The sequence below is a fragment of the Salvelinus namaycush genome, chromosome 29 (genome assembly GCF_016432855.1).
Source record: "Salvelinus namaycush isolate Seneca chromosome 29, SaNama_1.0, whole genome shotgun sequence".
Classification (NCBI taxonomy): domain Eukaryota; kingdom Metazoa; phylum Chordata; class Actinopteri; order Salmoniformes; family Salmonidae; genus Salvelinus; species Salvelinus namaycush.
In genome coordinates, this window is record NC_052335.1 from 503,992 (window position 1) to 523,724 (window position 19,733).

The window sequence follows — 19,733 nt, forward strand, 5'->3', positions numbered from 1 at the left end:
GTGTGTGTTTGTGGTCAACTTTACTATGTAACTTTACTATCAAAAGGATAGTAAAACAAGGAAAATTCTGACAAGTGGGGACATTTCGCCATACCCCAAAAGGAAAAATGCTATTTTAGGGTTAGGGTTAGGGGTTAGGGTTAGGTTAAGGGTTAAGTTTAGGGTTAGGGAAAATCGGATTTTGAATGGAAATACATTTTAGGGTCCCCACTTGGATAGTAAAACCAACGTGTGTGTGTGTGTGTGTGTATATTTCTGTTTTTTCTGTCTCTCAGGGATGCTACTTCAGATGTAATTTGTTCCAGCAGAGCTAATTAGAAAATCTATTCACGGGAGTCTGTGGACAATGTCCGAGCTGAAAAAGCGAGAGCCCTTTCTCCCGCCACCATTGTTTGAGAATGTAATACATTTTATGTTGCTGCTGCTAGCTGCTGCTGCCGGTAGAGAAATACATTTTTCCTCTGCCCTTTTGTCCTGCATCCCCACCCATCCTTTACTTCATCAATAGCCACTTTATGTGCCAATCTTTGGAGGAAGAGTGACATTATTAGGGGGCTAAACAGCAGCGCTAACACAGCGCCTCCCTCTCCTTTCAGATCTGTACAAAAACGGACTTCAGAGGGACACCTTCCTACCTTTCATCGAAGGCGTTGAAGGTAAAGACTAAGTCAATCCCCTCTTCGCTCCTCTTTTTAATTTATTCATAAATGTACCCTCCACCTCACACCTCATACACACACACACCTCTGTCACTGTGTCTTTCCAATTTTGCTCTTGTGTGTTTTTCTTAATGGGTTTTCTACCTGAGAAGCACACAGTGTCACACACGGTGTCACAAAGCTGTCTTCGATCATACCTGGCGATGGTGAAAGACTCAAACGGACACAGAGAGAGCGAGGGGGAGTGGGGTGGGTAAGAGAGAGAAACCGAGAGATAGGAAGAGGGCGAACGCTGGCTGTGTGAATGGGAAACGGGCAAGCGAGCGAACGGAGGGAATGAACCAGCCTGCTTGCATTTCAAAGTGAGGAGAGAAAAGGTTGAGGGAGGGGGTGAGGCGGGTGAGGAGGGGGGGGGGGTGGGGGACAGTACCATGTTTGGAAGCTAGCGATGCTCCAAAACTACTTTGCAATTTAATAGCATTATTGTAAGCAGGTAGAACCATTATCCTGGCAACACCAGAGATAATTGCGAGGTGTTTGTAGTGTCTATGATAATAAATCATTTGAAAATAATTTTGCATTTTGCAGGAGAGGAGAGCAGGAAAACATTCTTCCACTTTTCATAGGCATTCACCTACACTCTTGCTAGAACATACATACACAATGTATTTATTTATTTTATTTTACCTTTATTTAACTAGGCAAGCCAGTTAAGAACAAATTCTTATGTTCAATGATGGCCTAGGAACAGTGGGTTAACTGCCTTGTTCAGGGGCAGAACGACAGATTTTTACATTGTCAGCTCGGGGATTCGAATTTGCAACCTTTCGGGTTAAAAACCCATTGCGCGCCCCCACAGTTTAGGAACCACTGGGCTAGATGACTACCCTTTTACCACTGGTCTATGTAGTTAACACAACCACTAACCACTAGAGATAAAGCATTCACAAACGTCTATTTACCCATTGGTTGTGGAATGCATAGGTTCTCAGGGGATTAATAAGGTTTGGTTTAGGGGTGTTTTAATGAACAGTTTCAGGGTCACTGGAGCTCTACTCTGTGTCCCCCTCCATGTTGGTCTTTCACCAGGGCCTTAAAGTCACCCAACACCAAAATGCTCCCCTCTCCACCCCTTGCCCTCATCCTAATCCAGCCTGTAAATACCCCTGGTTTTATTCTGCCCTCTCTCTGCCTCCTCTTTGCCCCCTCTCTTTCATACTCCCATGTTCCCCTTTGTGAGGCCATCTGGTTTTGGGGTTGGAGGGGGGGGGGGGCTCCCCTCCACACAGTGGACATCCTGCCAAGTTAGCCAGGGGTGGTGGGGTGTGATGGGGGTGGCTCCTTGCCTCCACTGGATGACCCTTAAATGATTCCATCCGTCTGACACTTTGGATGTAGAGTCAGTGTGTGTGGTGAAGGTGAAGAGGGGAGGATGGGTGAGAGTAGTGAATTAGTAAGGTTGTGAAAATAGGCCCCAGGACCCTTGAACCACCCTGCCAAGCCACCCAAACCACCCTGCCTCTGCCTCCGGCTAGCTACCCTATCGAGGCCGCTGCTCCCCTCTTGCGTAGCCCCCCTCCAGGTCGCTAGCCTCCTACTGCTCTTAGCACTCAAAGGGCTACAGCTACGCTACACTCCCTCCAAGGTTCTCTTCTTCCCTCTTCTTTCTTTCTCTGGCTCCCCGTCCTCTCTCTTCCTCTCCCTCTGTCCCTCTCCCCCAGTCCCTTTTCCTTTATCCCTCCTCCTTCTCTTTCCCTCAAGCCCTCTGTTGCCCCTCTCTACAGGCTGAAGGTCAGGATTTATTTCCCTCCCTCTGTTGGTGCCAGAAAAATATGATAACCTTTATAAAACTTATGTCTTCTGTCCTTTGTGGTGGCTGATTGCTATGGTAGCCAGTACTGTTTTGTAAAAAATGTAATAAATAAAAGTCCACAGTTGCAGCGTGCTCTGCTCCAAGGGGAAAATCAAGGACTGAAATGGTTGTGTTCATATCTAGTGAAGGCCTTTCGTCTGTTGAGGACCTACATAGAGAGTTTGAAGAGTCGCCAGCCCACGAGTTCCCAGTAAATGAAAATTGATGTTTGATGACTGCTATTGTCCCTCTGGCATTTAGTTACCTAACAATAATGCTCCCTGTGCCTCGGGTTTTATTTTCACAACAATGAGAGTACAAATCATGTGTTTTCTAATGCAATGCAATGGGATAGAAATAGCCTTGCATTTGTTGCTTTCATGGACATTCTATCAGTGAAATGTAATGTTTTTTTTGTTTTTTTGCCTTTTCTTTTCTGACTAACATTCTTTGTTTTTTTGTCCCTACAATATTAGTTGTACAGCCCTGGGGTTTTACACTCTTCATATCTCTCGTCATCACATCTCTCTTTTTTTCCTCTTTCCCCATTTTCACCTAATTTAATTTCTCTCTCCTTCCATTTCCCACAGTTCTTTCATTCCAGTCTCCCAATCTCTCTATCTCCCTCCCTCCCTCCCTTGCTCCATCTTACAGGACTACTGCTGTGAGTGTCTGCTCCTCTCTGGTGGTTTAGTGGAGCCCCTAGTGGCCAGGTGCAGTTGGGACACCCCCTACCCATGCAGTTGCATGTCGTGGGGGGTACAAAAGGGAGGCTCCAGCTGGGGGGTTGGGGGTCTGGAGGAGGGGAGCTGGGGGGTCCAGTTGTGTCCTGGGTCACCCTGCACTCAAAAATGTTTTCCCAAGAGGACCAGCCGAGGCAGGGGGAGGTTGTGAGAACGACCCTGTGGTACAAACCACCCAGGACCCAAGGCAGTCACACTTTAAGGGACTAGATCATTAGGTGTAATTAGGGTGCTCACATTGTTATTTCCCTCCATGTAGCCTCACTTGGACTGAATACATCCCCCCCCCCCCCCCCCCCCCACACACACACACACACACACACACACACACACACACACACACACACACACACACACACACACACACACACACACACACACGCACACCCGCTCCACTCCCCAGTTAGTGAAAATACTTTGATGTCAGAAGAGTCGTCTAGGACGGGCCGGCATAAAAGCACTGTTTTAAGCTTTCTCTTTTCTCTCTCTCTTTTTCCCAACCCATCTATCCCTCCCTTTTCTTCTCTCCCTCTACACAAGCTGCAAGACACAAATGGATGAATGGACAACAACCTTTACCCCCCCCCCCCCCATCTCTTTTTCAGCCTTCCCACCCCATGTTCTTTGAGACCTGGTCAATTCTCTGGGCCAAACAAAAAAAGCATCAAATGTTTCCTGCGATTGGTAATGAGGGAGTGGACTTCATCAAGCCGCAGTAGTCAGCTATCCTTGGCTTTTGTTGCCTCTCAATGGCACCGCGGTCTTTGAAAAACTCAAAAGCAACTTTTTGAGGAGCGAGCGACAGAAGGAGAAAAAAAACTCTGTTTTTATGCTAAACAGCTGTCCAGAGAGAGAGAGCGGTGGACAGCCTGGACAATGACATGATTGGACCTACGTGTGTTAAATGTGCTTACATGTGTCTCTAAAGAGACTCTGATTCTCATGTCTGTCATGACTCTGTGAGAAAACAAGCAAGCAAGAGTGCTCTTCGACCGGTAGCGAGTTAACCTGACAGTGACTGCACTACTACCTGTTTATTGGAAAGGGATGTCCAGAATGTGGTGTAGGATTTTGAGCTAGAGGACAGTATGGGATATGATAGTGTGTAATTGGGGATAAGGTTGTGTGGAGAAGTAGTGTGGAGAGTAACATCCTAGCATGTGGGGGAGGGGGGGGGGGGGGGGGTAGAAAAGGGTATGTGGGTATGTGGGTGGATGAAATCTGCGAGGAAGCAGTAGGAACTTCTCCAACCCCTCAAGACGGTAATCATGTAATGACCCACAAGGCCTCCTCCTCAACTGACTGTGTTCCCTTCACGTCTCTCTTCCCCCCTCTCTGTCTTTCTCGCTCTTATTTTCTTTCTCTTTTCCCTCAAGAGCTGCTCTGAATATTAGTTATACGTCTGTCTGTTTGTGTGTATGTTTTACTGCGTGTGTTACTGTCTGCCTGCGTTCGTGTGTGTGTGTGTGTGTGTGTGTGGCGGGCCACCTTGGAGCTCAGGCGTCTATAGTACAGACAAATCAAAGATACATCAAAAGGAGCGAGAGAGAGAAGAAAAGATTAGCTTTAGTTTGTGATGTTACGTGGACGTTATGGTGGAGGGATTATTTACCTGTCGGCTGTGGCACTGCTTGGCGAGGTCGCGGCTAGGTTGATGAAATGACATGTCCCTTTTGTGTGCGGGGAATGGTACGTTTGTCAGGTTGTTATTAAGCCTGATTCAACCAATTGGCTCAGAGTGGGAACCCTGTTCGTGTGAGCGGGCGCGTAGTTAAGAAGTTGACAGCGGAGGGAGAAGAATGGAGTATTTCCGTCCCCTTGCTTTGTGGTGATTGCTAATTATCCCACAGCTCAAGGCCCGTGGCACAAATTCACTGATTTCATAATTTGCTCCGAGCTGTCATTGAATACTGATTTGCGTAGCACGGCGATCGCTTGGATCGTTTGATGATATACGTTTTTCTTTTCTTGTTTTTTTTTCTGAGAATGGACGAAATGATGATTATAGTTTGTCACACTCGCTGACATGTATCCTGTTGACGTTTTATACTGGCTGGGAAAGCTTGAACTCTGCAGAAGAAGTTTAAACTCTGCTGTACCACTTGAATAAATAACATATGTCACGATCGTCAATGGGTGAGAGAGAGGACCAAGGCGCAGCGTGTGCAAAATACATTCTCTTTTATTTCGAGAAGGGAAAAAACATGCAACGAACACTATAACAAAACGAAACAAAACAACCGTGAAGCTATAAACGTAAGTGCACACACAAGCTACAAACGTACAACATAGACAATTACCCACAAAACCCCAATGCCTATGACTGCCTTAAATATGGCTCTCAATCAGAGACAATGAACCACAGCTGCCTCTAATTGAGAACCAATCTAGGCAGCCATAGACATACAAACACCTAGACAAGACACTGACCCCTTTACCATACAAAACCCCTAGACAATACAAAAACACATACCTTCCCCATGTCACACCCTGACCTAACTAAAAAACATAAAGAAAACAAAGAATACTAAGGCCAGGGCGTGACAACATATGGCAGCTCAGCTAGATAAATAAGACAAATGAAACATGACAAAATTCCTTCTGCAAAACAAGTTAGTTCAGACATTTGTGCATTTGTGTATCAGCAGCCGTTTCCTGTGTCACCCTTCTGTGGTAATGCTGTTGTCCACCTCTCACTCACTCTATCGCTCTCGCTTACACACAACCCTCTCAGCCCCTTACACACAACCTTCTCTCTTCTTCACTCCCTTACACACTACCCTCTCTCTTCTTAACCCCCTTACACACAACCCTCTCTCTTCTTAACCCCCTTACACACAACCCTCTATCTTCTTAACCCCCTTACACACAACCGTCTCTCTTCTTAACCCCCTTACACACAACCCTCTCTCTTCTTAACCCCCTTACACACAACCCTCTCTATTCTTAACCCCCTTACACACAACGCTCTCTCTTCTTAACCCCCTTACACACAACCGTCTCTCTTCTTAACCCCCTTACACACAACCCTCTCTCTTCTTAACCCCCTTACACACAACCCTCTATCTTCTTAACCCCCTTACACACAACCGTCTCTCTTCTTAACCCCCTTACACACAACCCTCTCTCTTCTTAACCCCCTTACACACAACCGTCTCTATTCTTAACCCCCTTACACACAACGCTCTCTCTTCTTAACCCCCTTACACACAACGCTCTCTCTTCTTAACCCCCTTACACACAACGCTCTCTCTTCTTAACCCCCTTACACACAACCGTCTCTATTCTTAACCCCCTTACAAACAAACACACATTGATTTTGGTGCCGAGGTTGTTTTGGACACATTGCCAAATCAATGTGTTTTGTTTTTCTGTGTGTTGGAATACTGCCAGCCCATGGGCTTAGACTCTGGGGTCGACTAGAGAAGACAGCAGGGAACCTCTACTATATGTAAGAGCGTGTGTGATTGGGCCTGCGTGCGTACATGAGTGTGTTTACTACATGTGTGTGCGTACGTATGTATGCTTGGATGTGTGTGCTTTCTTTTCCCTTCACTCTGTACATCTATTGCCTTGTGTTGGACAGTATGGAGGTCACACACACACTCACTCACTCTAAGCCCCGGTGCCCCTCTATGATGGTGGTTCTGGGAGTTTGCTGTTTTCACGTGTCCCTAACCTCTCCCCCCTCGCAACTGCAAGGATCAGTGCTGAGTGGAGGCACCTCACTTTGAACACGAGAGGTTCTCATGAGCTGTCTATCCATGGAGTCACACACACACACTGAGTACAAAGTACACAGAGTGATGGCAACTAGGATACTTTTACATCAACCTAACAAAACACACACACACACACACAACTGTTCTGCCACTTTGCATGCAATATGAGGGAGGCAACAGAAGATAGAGAAGAGGCGAGACAGAGAAAGGCAGAGTGAGTTAAGAGAAGGTAAGGACAGAGAGTAAGGACACTAGTCTACAGTGAGAGAAAGGGATGGATAAAGGAGTAGAGAAATCCAGAATGATTAAGTTTGAGCCCTATTCTTCTCATTGCCTGTACACACACACACACACACACACACACACACACACACACACACACACACACACACACACACACACACACACACACACACACACACACACACACACACACACACACACACACACACATACACACACACACATAGAGTATGAATAACGTTGCTCATTGGTGATCAGGAGATTTGAAGTGCCTTCGTCTTTCAGTGTATGCAAATAAAAGACATCGCAACCCTCTTAACTTGAACAAGAGTTAAAACACACACGTAGACTCATTCCGCCTTGCATTCACAGGCTAAGGTTTGTGTTTAAAGCCTAACATCCCGTTCTTTGGAGATGGAGTGAAAAGCTCCTTCACCCTCCTCGCCGCCGTTTGATGTGGCCATTTCAGCCTTATTCATTTCATATTTTATTATCCCCCTCTTTCTCTCTCCTTTCTCTGTGTGTGTGTGTGTGTCTGTGCCTGTGTGTTTCTGTGCATGTGTGTGTGTGTGTGTGTGTGTGTGTGTGTGTGTGTCTGTGTGTGTGTGTGTGTCTATGTCTATTCCTCTTTCTCATCGCTCTCTCTCTCTCTCTCTCTTCCTTTCTTAATTAAATGTTTATTTTTATAGAACCTTTATTTAACTAGGCAAGTCAGTTAAGAACAAACTCTTAATTACAATGACGGCCTACACTGAACCCGGACGACACTGGGCTTTATCTATATCTTGGCCAGGTCGCAGTTGTAAATGAGAACTTGTTCTCAACTGGCCTACCTGGTTAAATAAAGGTGAAATAAAAAAACATTTCAAAAATGTGCGCCACCCTATGGGACACCCAATCAGGACGGGTTGTGATACAGCCTGGAATCGAACCAGGATGTCTGTAGTGACACCTCTAGCACTGAGATGCAGTGCCTTAGACCGCTGCGCCACTCGGCAGCCTGTCGTTCTCTCTTTCTCCCCACTCTATTCTCTCTCCTGATTGTTGTTGTATCTCTCTTCTCTATTTGTTGACTACTCTCTACTACCTTTTCTCTTTCTAACCATATCTCTTTATTTTGTCTTATTCTTTCTCTCTTTTTGCCCTCGCTTCCCCCTTCTCTCTCTGTCCTCATCTCATCCACTCATTGTCCTTTTTCTCTCTTTTTCTGCCTCATTCTGTGTCCTTCCGTTTCTGCCTGCCTCTTTTTTCTCTTCCTCATTCTTGTTCCCCCTTCTCTCGACCATGCTCCCGCCTCCTGACCACTCCAATTCTATTATAATTCCTCTGTGCTCTTTTCAATGTCAATGACTACAGGCTATTGTTGACCGTTGTTGTTGAGCAGAGAATAGCATTGGCCTTTAAGTGTTTCTATATACTCTTATGCATGCGTGAGTGGGACCATTAACAACATCAATAGCTGCTCTTTCACCAAGTCATACCACAGTCTAGTGTATGAGTGTACACACATACAAAAATAATTAGAATTGTGTGTGCACGTGTGCGACAGATACAACCCTCCCGTAGCATGACACACACTGGGTAGTACAATGTATTTGTGAAGGACCGTTACAGGGCCAAGCCTTCATCTCTTGTTCCCTGTTCTACTCCACTCAGAGAGAATGTACTGGGGGGTTGCACCCCGTGGTCAGGGTTAAAGCCCAATACTGGCAAAATAAAATTTTCACAATGGTTACATACATATTGTACTATACGTGTGTGAGTGTGTTGATAGTAAACTCATGCACGCATCTGTATGTGCGCCCGCAAGGTTTTAGAAAAAAAAAAATAAAGCATCTGAGAAAAAAAAAATTGCTACTGTTTATACCACTTGAATGAAGAATAAAAATATTTTTGTCAACTCTGTAAAACTATCAAGGCTCAGGCTAAGACCCAGATGCAGACACAGGAGGCGGATAGTACGAGTCTCGGAGTTTATTATAGTACAAGGGGCAGGCAAAGAGTCGTAATCCAAATCAGAGTCAGGCAGGTACAGGACGGCAGGCAAGAACAGGGTCAGGACAGGCAGAAAGGTCAGAACTGGGAAGACTAGGAAAACAAAAACTAGAGCACAGGAAACAACGAAACACGCTGGTAATGTAGGACTTGCCTGGATAAGCCGAACTGGCAACAGACAAACAGAAAACACAGGTAGAAATACACAGGGGATAATGGGGGGGGGGGGGGGGGGGGGGGGAGATGGGAGACACCTGGTGGGGGGTGGAAACAGGCACAAAGGGTGTGCTATCAGGGTGTGACAAAAACATAATCTCCGTCAGATTTTTGTCTAACGCCAACGCCGTCAGAGCGATGAAAGATCTGATAGAACGGTTATGTTTTTATTGTTGATTTTCTAATTAATCATTTTCCATATTTTACAAATGTTTGTATTGAACTTTTATTTTTAGAGACAAAAAATGTCTGTTTTGAGTATCTGTTGTCACCTCCGTCAGTGAGGTCAATATTCGGAACAATATTTGAATCACTGTTCTGCAACATATGCTTAAATAATTGAAGTATTTGCTGTGCTAGACCTAATGGATAATGTTTGCTTTATAAATGTTGTTTTATGTTCTAAATCTAGAAAAACATGTCAAAATGCTAATGAAATTAGCCCTGGAGCATTTAATAGTGTTGGAAAACAAAACGAAATAGGTTTGGAGATTTGTAATACATATAATGTTAGAATGAAACAATCAAGGCCAATAAACACTTGTTGCACAATAATTGTATGGTGTCTGATGGTGTCCAGCTAGTTGCATTTTATAATAATAAAAATTAGGTTGTTCCTTTACATGGTGTGATAGCTGATATTTTGGTCTATCAAATGTAGTTAATATGAAGACAAATATTTGTCCAACAAAATAGAGATTGTCCCGTCTTTCAAGAATCTCTGAGCTCTAAAACGGCAACATTTGTACTGTGGTGTACTGTATTGTTGTGAAAGTACAGTACGTGTAATAGCATTCCCCGTAATTTGATATATCCACACTCTCCCACAGCAGGTGTCACTAATTCACTGCAGTTCTTAGTGTTGTTACGATTCCATTGTCCCTCTGTCCCAGGTGAGGGTGGTGCTGTTGGCTGAGGCTCCTCTGGAGGGAGGAAGGACGACCGCAACCGCCTGCTACTCGACGTCCTGGTTCTGAGCGGGGTGGACCACGGTCCAACCACAACAAGACCACAACATGACCACAAACACAATCTTTGATATAAACATCTCTGTTGTTGTGTTGATAACCCCTCCGTTTGTGGCTGTGTTTGTGTTAAACCCTCTTGGTGGTCATGTTTGTGTCAACCCGATTGTTTGTGGTAATGGTTGTCGTTGTGTTAACCCCGCTGTTTGAGGTTGTGGTTGTGTTAATGACTCTGTTCTGCAGTCCTGTTTGTAGGATGCGGGGGACTGCCTGTCTCTGGTCACAGCAGAGGAGGAGATCTTTACATTCCAGAGGACGATCTCAGTCCAGACTGACCGAGATGCAGACGGAGATGTACTGGACCCAAAGGGACTGCATTAACACTGCACACACAAAATGAGGATCGCAGTAAAGTACTTCTAAAGACCTGAAAACACATAGAGGGGACAGGTAACCAACAACCACTTCTCTTTCAGGCTGAAGTACAATAAAACAAGCCCAAATACCTCACAAAACACAGACAATTGGTACAGGAGCGATCAATCAATTCTACCCCTTTAGACTGGAGTATAACGTGATGAGCCAAAACTCACAACAGACATTCAGTCAGGGAGATAAGAACTAAAGTGCTTTTCAGACAGCCAAAGGAGTATCGCCTAGTACCCCGCCGAATACACAACTTGTCCCTCTAGTCAAAGTGGCCTTCACACACAAGCCCTCAGTCTATGGGTGTGTTCGAGCAGTAAGCCTAACGAAACCGACCGTAGACGAAAGTCGAGGAGTGAAGTTGTGGAAGGTGCATCTGCGACAGCTGAAAGTCGGACACTGTAGTGTTTTTTTTACAGCAAGGCTCAGATCAACATAGCAGTATCAGCAAAGCTACTACTGTTTATAGAACAGAATCCTATTTTCTCCTCCTCGGCTGAGTGGCTTCCACTGGCACAAGCATCACCGGGGTGGAGATGTTGTTTCCTACCCTCACCACCCGGGGGCAGCCCGTCAGAAAGTCCAGGACCCAGTTGCAACAGGGCAGGGTCGAGACCCGGGGTCTCGAGTTTAATGACGAGTTTGGAGGGTACTATGGTGTTAAATGCTAAGATGTAATCGATGAACAGCGTTCTTACATAGCTATTCCTCTTGTTCAGATGGGTTAGGACAGTGTGCAGTGATTGCGATTGCATCGTCTGTGGACCTATTGGGACGGTAAGCAATTTGGAGTGGGTCTCAGGTAGGGTGGAGGTGATATGATCCTTGACTAGTCTCTCAAAGCACTTCATGATGACGGAAGTGAGTGCTACGGGGCGATAGTCGTTTAGCTCAGTTACCTTAGCTTTCTTGGGAACAGGAACAGTGGTGGCCCTCTTTAAGCATGTGGGAACAGCAGACTGGGATAGAGATTGATTCAATATGTCCGTAAACACACCAGCCAGCTGGTCTGCGCATGCTCTGAGGACGCGGCTAGAGATGCCGTCTGGGCCGGCAGCCTTGCGAGGGTTAACACGTTTAAATGTTTTACTCACGTTGGCTGCGGTGAAGGAGAGCCCGCAGGTTTTGGTAGCGGGCCGTGTCAGTGGCACTGTATTGTCCTCAACGCGAGCAAAGAAGTTGTTTAGTTTGTCTGGGATGGAGAAGCTGGGGGCCACGGTCAGCCTCACATCCGGGTGCCGGACTCAGTCTAATGGGCAGGTGGAAAGGACCAATCAGGAGCTGGGGAGGTTCCTAAGGAGTCACTGCCAGGAACGGCAGGGGGAGTGGGTCCGGTTCCTTCCCTGGGCAGAATACGGCAAGAAAACCTTCACCTGGCTCTGTGGACTCCGAGCCAGACGGAGGCCCCTGCAGTTGACAAGTAGTTCCGGCGCACAGAGGTGTGGAACGCTGCCAACGTGAGGCTTCTCTTGTTTTGTAATGCTCCATGTTTAAACTCACAATCTGCACCTGCTTCCTGACTCCCTGCGTCTTTGTTACAATTCCCCAACGTGGGGACAAATGTGGGGACCCCCACCCCCCGATAAAAAAAATAAAAAAAATGTATTGTGAAAAACATATATATTTTTTGAATATTTGGGGTTTTTGGTCTGCTGTATCGGGGCTCTGTAGTAGTTATTGAATCCCACAGTTCTTACCTCTCTAAGACTAAGAAATATTGGGTGTCATAAATGGCACTATTAGAGTTCATACTAAGACGAAATGCAATATAGCAATCAATGTCTACTACTTCATAGGCTTTATCCAGTGTACACCAAGGGTTCCAACATTTCAAGTGGACATTAGGGGAATTTTCAATCGAGGGACACTCCATTATGAGACTTATAGTTTTGAAATCTAAATTTACTTTGAGGGTAGTATAAAATATTATGCGTCATTTAGAAAATGCCACCAGAGGGGGTCAGTTTATCAGGTTTTAAAATCTGATTTATGCTTGATCAGAAAATGCGGTCCGGGTGTGACACCAATTGCGGCGCCTCCAGAGGCTCGGGCTGCCAAATCAAGGTCCGTACTGCATTGTCGTGCGCCTCCCAAATGTTGTAATAATGTGGAGGGCTCCACATGATTGGTTAACGGTAGGCTTGGGCGGTATAAACAGAAACTCACTTCCTTGACAATTTCCTTCACAACAGCCCTGCTCCGCGAGGCCACATCACAGTAAATGTAGTACGGCAAAGCAGACGCCGGAATGACCATATATTGGCTTTTATTACTGACATCCCCCTCACGTACCTAAAAAGGAACTGACAGGGAAACAAGGGAAACTCATTCAAGCCCAATATTAATCTTTCTAAAACAGAGGGGGGTATACTTAGCTAAGCTGAGCAGGATAAGGGACAACCCACATCGGTGAGAGCTGAAGGGATGGAATAGTGTCCTTCTTAGTGGATAACTACCACCCCCTTGTGGTTGGTATTGAATTGTGCCACTGGACATTAAACAATGTCCTTACTGTGTGTGCTGATACTTTATGTAACCTGCCATCTGCCCTGTAAAAATGCAAAATGTAATTTATTTGCGCCTACTGTTTAATAAACTAAAGGTGAAAATAAATGGGTCTTGTGCCTTTTTAGGGATGAAACTGCAAAGGCAAAATATGGTATTACTTAACTCAGGGGCATAGGAATGCCCTGCCAGGCCCACCCAATCAGATTGATCAAAAATATAAAAAATGATATATTTTTTTATTACTACCTCATCAAACATTATCTTAAATAATCCTCTTCCTCATCTTGACCCCCCCCCCCCCCCCTCTAGCTCTGACTCTACTGATAGCTACTTTACTGAGATGAAATGTACTTTCTAGTCCTGTGATATGTAGTTGTCCCACCTAGCTATCTTAAGATGAATGCACTAACTGTAAGTCGCTCTGGATAAGAGCATCTGCTAAATGACTAAAATGGAAAATGACATGCACATTTCTGCAGGCCGACCCACCAACACATCTCTGGCTATGCCCCTGGCTTTTACTTTTTATCTTATGTTAGATGTATTGGATGCCTCCGGGTTCATTCAAATGGCAGGCATGGCTTGAACGAGCTGAAGAGAAAAACCGACTGAAATGCTGGGCTGACTTTCTACCTTTCTACCACAAGATGGCAGCAAATGATGGGTAAGTGATGACAAAGATGAGTTGTTATTGCTTCTAGTTATGTCATCCTGTTAGCGCACAATAGCCTGTCCAGCATGTGCCAACCTACCCTGTCTTAGTGAAGCAGTATCAGAGAAGTGCCCAGTACACCTACAGAACCACACGCAATTTTGGCTTCCTGCCCTCAAGACTCCTGTAGTCTGAGCCACCTGGCATAAAATTGTGTGCAATCAATGTCACAGTATTAATGCAGTATAGTACATTGAGTTTTCAAGTGTGTGAACTGTGTAGTGTTTGGGTACGTTATGATCATAAGATCATCGTATTTGTGCCAGCTCCCTGGTACATATCTAGAGGCCACTGGAATTGTGTGTGTGTGTGTGTGTGTATGTGTGTGCATGCCCCTTCTGCGTGCATGTGTTTGTGTCTTGGTGTGTTACTGTCAGTTTGTTTGCTGTCTATTCCACTATAAATCTCAATTAAGGGAAAATCAATCACGGTCTATTCCCGAAGGCTCTAATCCAATCAGAGCATTACAAATGTTCGGGAAAACATCAGGCAGAAACATAAATGGTGGCCCTCTTGTGTATGCAACATTACACTAGCCACTGACCGGTTGTAGTAAGGGACAAGATAAAGGGGTGGATGTCACACAGGGGTGGAGAGTCACTAATATAGCTGTTTTAAGTGCGTAGGCCCCTGCTGTACACCTACAGTATGTGACCCTGTAGACCAGGGGTGGGCAACTTGCGGCCCGCGGCCCCTCTTTAGTTGGCCTGCGGTCCAATTAAAAAAAAAAGTTTTATTTTGAGAAGTCAGTCGGGGTCTCAACTTACTGTTGAGAGTTAGAATAATATAATACACAAGGTGCAATTTCTAAATGTGGTTGTGCATCAGCAGTCACTTAATTAGCCCATATCAGCTAATTGGTAAGTTAGTCTAGCGGACAGCTATCTAATCTTACAGTAAGGATGGTCGATTTATCGACCACGGTGGGGCCCATTGATCATCAGTTATCATATTAAAAACTGCAAACATTTGCCTCCACCCTATGGCACTAAAATGTTTTGCTCGCACCCACGAGCCACTGCGGCCCCCTCATGATGAGTTCCGTTTTTTTGTGGCCCACACCCACATCAAAGTTGCCCATCCCTGCTGTAGACTGACAGTATGTGACCCCTATAACACACAGCGCAGAGAGCACTTAAACAAACGGCCCCCTACTCTGTAGACCGACAATCCTGTTGGTGTGTTCGCTCTCTTAGGGGCACTGAATGGAGGTCTTTGTGATGTGGTGAGCAATGTCAGTTAAAAACGTTGAACAAACTCTGTTGAGAACAAACAGTTCGCCGCGAGCCTTCGCAGCGAGCCGCGAGCCTTGTTGAATTCATCTCAGGTGATGGAACTACTTACTTAAAACAGCTACAGTATGCATGTCCTTGGCCTGAAATGGATGACACAGCCTCACATTAATAGGCAACACATCTGACATGGCTGTGACGTGATCCTTTTGAATACACCTGGGTGGGCAACACTGTCACTGGCCTCTCTCCACCTGTGTTGACCTTTCTCTCCACCTGTTTTCTTTCTCTCTCTCTTCTCTTAGAACAGCCTACAGAAGCATTCATTCATCCACCTCATGTGTCCCTTTCCTCTCTCTGATGCCCAAAGACATTGTACCAAGTTGGGTCAGAGCCCTTCTCGCAAGCAAGGGTGGAGGCCGATGACATAAGAGCATACGACTAACTCCTTGAATGGCATAGTCCTTGATGTTTGCAGTTGTCTAAAAAACACTATTTTGCTTAAAATTTATTTTTCTTACCCTTAAGTGGGTGTATATTACTGTATTTATACTTGGGATATTGTTTTTCAACAGGAAAGGTTCAAATAAAGCTGGAGTGTGTCTTTAACCCTCCACTGCAGTAGCTAACTGTGTCACCAAACTGCTGTATCAGCCATTCCTCTTTATATACATAGCTGGGACAGGAGGAACAAAGAGGAGCATGTTTATATGTGAGCTCGAGTGCATTTGTGCATTCGTTCTTGCGTTCATGTTGTATACTGAACAAAAATATGAACGCAACATGCAACAATTTGAAAGATTTTATTGAGTTCATAGAAGGAAGTCAGTCAATTGAAATAGTCAGTCTACATGCATGTGTATCTACTTCGTTTGTCATAATAATACATGAAATAGTGTTGACGTTTTCCATGTAAAATTCAAAGCCATAACACAACCAATGCCTTGCAGGATGTGTGTGTTTTGTCTGATTTAGTATATAGGATTGTTATCCATTCCTAATCAATGCCATCCGTTCCAATAATTAATTGATGAATACTGCGCACAGGTGGAATGCGCGCATTCCTGTACATAAATCGAGAGCGCGTATCCCTGCAAGGCGGACAAGCACCTTACACAACATCTTCTCTGGAACAAAGACGTATGTAGGCTGACTAATGCTGGTGTTTTGGTACAGTCTTGAAGGCGGGAGGTGAGGGGCAACCACTCCGAAGTATCACATACAGGACAGATAACCATAGCATTTCTTCCCTTATCTCTTGATTATAAAATGAATGACGTCATGTGTTTGAAGAGGTCGATCTGGTTGGAAGGGGGCGTGTTCTGCGCTTGCTGTCCACATTGATTGACACCCATGCTCACGGATTAAAGGGACAAGCGATCTAAACTTTAAAGATACTGTCATTAAAATAAAATGCCTTAACTTGACTTAAAGACTTTACTATTTTATTATAATATTTGGTAGAATGCATGTCATTTAGGTTATGAATGAAGTATAGGCTAATACCCAACACAAGGAAAATAAACACCTACTTGCATATGCCTAAATTGTTACACATGTGTAGGCCTATGTCAGTTGTTGCATCGTAACAGTGCACCACAGCGGAAGTGGAAATAATGATACATATGTCCATCATACCTTAACAATTATTGTCATAATGTAGCCTTTGTCATTAGCCTATGAATTATATTTCCAAAAGGAGCAATACAATTATTTGTAATTCAATGTAAATGTCCTCTATCCACCGTTGAGTTTCTTTGTGTTCTTATCATTGTACGATCATATTTTTATGATCTGTCTGTCTATTTCTGGATCCCTCAACATGCCAAGACATGTGTCCCTTCCACAAACTGCTTGCCTAGATATGCCTGTGCGCACATAGGCTACTGTGCGCACATAGGCTACTGTATCTTGGAGGGTGTCTCTTTAAAAGGCGGAAGGGGTGGCCTCTACAGTGGCGGTGGTAACGTTAGTCTTATCTAGCCACCACTATTGCTGTATAACTTTGAGCTTGTTGAGGGCTGTCACATGACGGAATGTGCTAAGTAGATAGATATGTGTGTATGTGTGCAGCAGAAGAGATCGGGCCTACTGTGACCGAGAGTATGGTGTGGCGTTTCGTTTTCCATACCAACTGAGCTGCGTTCGTCAGTAAAGGCGACTTCTGAGAACCGGAGATATTATTCTAATTTCCGTTCCTTTTCGTTTTTCTATCCACACTGACAACAATACGCAGCGTTCCTGTATCCAGTCTAGTTTTTAAAAGGACTTGAGTGTGAAAGGGAATTTGGCAAGATGGCAGAAGAGATAGGACTATGCAGGAATTAATCGCTGCCATCACCATAGCACGCAGTGACTGTACGCTTTTATCCGTTGGCAGACAGCTTCAGTGTGATGACGTTTTACCAGGTTCTCCGTGGCTATTGACGAGGAGGTTCAAACTGGTGTATTCAGTTGCCTCGCATCAATGCGGGATTTGATCTTGAACGCGCAAGGTAGGAATGTGTTATCCGCTCATTGATGAACCAACTCGTGCTACACAGTAGATTACTCGTGAACGAACTGCAGTCACTGTACTGTTGTTATCAACATTGCTCCAGGCGAGGAGAAATACGACGAATATGCAGGCGAGGAGAAATACGACGAATATGCAGCAACCCGTTTTGAACTGTTGCGATTGTCAAATGTAAAGTCGCTGTGGCTTGCATATGGAGCCAGGGAGAATAGTCATCGTTTATTAGTTATGGTGCTAAGACATTTATAATAGTCCACGAGTAATACGTTTGAAATATATCCTGATCAGCATAGCGGTGCTTTTTTTGCTACTAGAGGATTTTCTCAATTCACGCGGAGTTGATAGTGACCCTTGGGGACTGCTGGTCTGGAATAGCAACAAAGGCGGGGGGCGCGCATTCACGGAATGTGAATTTGACAACTCTCCACTACTTATCTACTGACCTTATCAGCGGGCAGCAGGGACGTGCGAGTGACTGAAGGAGAGATGGCCGAGGTTCCAGCCCCCAGCATTCACACTGAGTTGGACGTGGCCATAGACCCAGACTTCGAGCCACAAAAACGGCCACGATCGTGCACATGGCCGCTGCCCCGACCCGAGTCCAATTCTGGGAAACCAGAGAGCAATGACACTGACATTATACCCGAGGAAGAGGATGACGAAGAGGAACAACATGCCACTTCCATGGACATCAACGTCAATGGCACCGGCTCCAGCCTGGGAGCAGACGACCAGAACAGCAACAGCCCTACGGCCGAAGGACTGCTGTCCAGACAGGAAAATGGAGGCTCCCCGCTCCCCTCCCAGTCCCCCACAGCCACTTCTGGCACACTCAGCACCAGCAGCCCGGGGGCGCAGACTGCACGGAAGTCCTCGTCGCGCAGAAACGCGTGGGGGAATCTCTCATATGCTGACCTGATAACCAAAGCCATAAGCAGCACGCCAGACAAGAGATTGACTCTGTCTCAGATTTATGAGTGGATGGTGAGATGTGTGCCGTACTTCAAAGACAAAGGTGACAGTAACAGCTCAGCTGGGTGGAAGGTAAGCACAAACGTTTCCCCTCGTCTCCTCATTCATTCCCTCATCTCCTCATTCATTCCCCCTTCCTCCCTTCCCCTGTCATCAAAACAAAAACAATAACAAGAAACACATGTCTAGAGAGTTTGTGCTTTTGGACATTCCCTGGCTTTGTTTATAAACATACACACACACACCACACACACTCTCTCTCTCTATTTCCCGCATTTGGATTTGAGAAAAACAAAAAAACAATACGAAACTTTGTATCAGCAAGCGAGTCTGGACTGTCTGTAGCTTATTTAGAGAGACTTTAATCAAATGAGTTTACGACGCACAGAGATTGATACAATTAGGCTACATAAATCATTAGACTGTACAGTTCTACAATTAATCAACATTTAAGAGTAAAGAACATAACATGATTGTGCACCTGACCATTTCCCCGACCCGAGTCCAATGCTGGGAAACCAGAGAGCAACGACACTGACATTATACCCGAGGAAGAGGACGACGAAGAGGAACAACATGTCACTTCCATGGCCATCAACGTCAATGGCACCAGCTCCAGCCAGCCAGTCAGTTCAAAATGATAGTTATATATATATTTTTTTACATCTTAGGCTAATGCCTGCGATCTTCTGGGTCAGGTAGGCTACTGTAAGCCTACTGCCAATGTTGTTAAAACTGCCGTTGGGGAATTACATAACGACTTGGAATGCTGCGAGCTCGGGTGAACAGCCTGGGGTAGGACTGCCTTCTATGGGGGCGCTATGGTCGCAAAGTGCCGAGGGATGGGACACATGATGTCATGGATCGAAACTCACTGTGTCGGGGCCCCGTGGAACTTGTCTCGTTGGCCCGAAAAGGCCACATATTATCACGAGGGGATGAGTTATCTGTGCTCAGGCGGCAAAGGGGGCAG

The 19,733-nt window shown here is 45.4% G+C and overlaps 1 protein-coding gene across 1 annotated transcript in view; it reads left to right on the forward strand.

Moving 5' to 3' along the window:
* The first annotated feature begins 17,255 nt into the window (after positions 1 to 17,255).
* The window catches only part of LOC120024512 (forkhead box protein O3-like), a 50,338-nt gene continuing 47,860 nt past the window's right edge, over positions 17,256 to 19,733 (forward strand). The window contains exon 1 of the mRNA XM_038968782.1: positions 17,256 to 18,832. Coding sequence (XP_038824710.1) covers positions 18,275 to 18,832 — 558 coding nt within the window. The 5' untranslated portion in view covers positions 17,256 to 18,274. The remainder of the gene's footprint in view (positions 18,833 to 19,733) is intronic.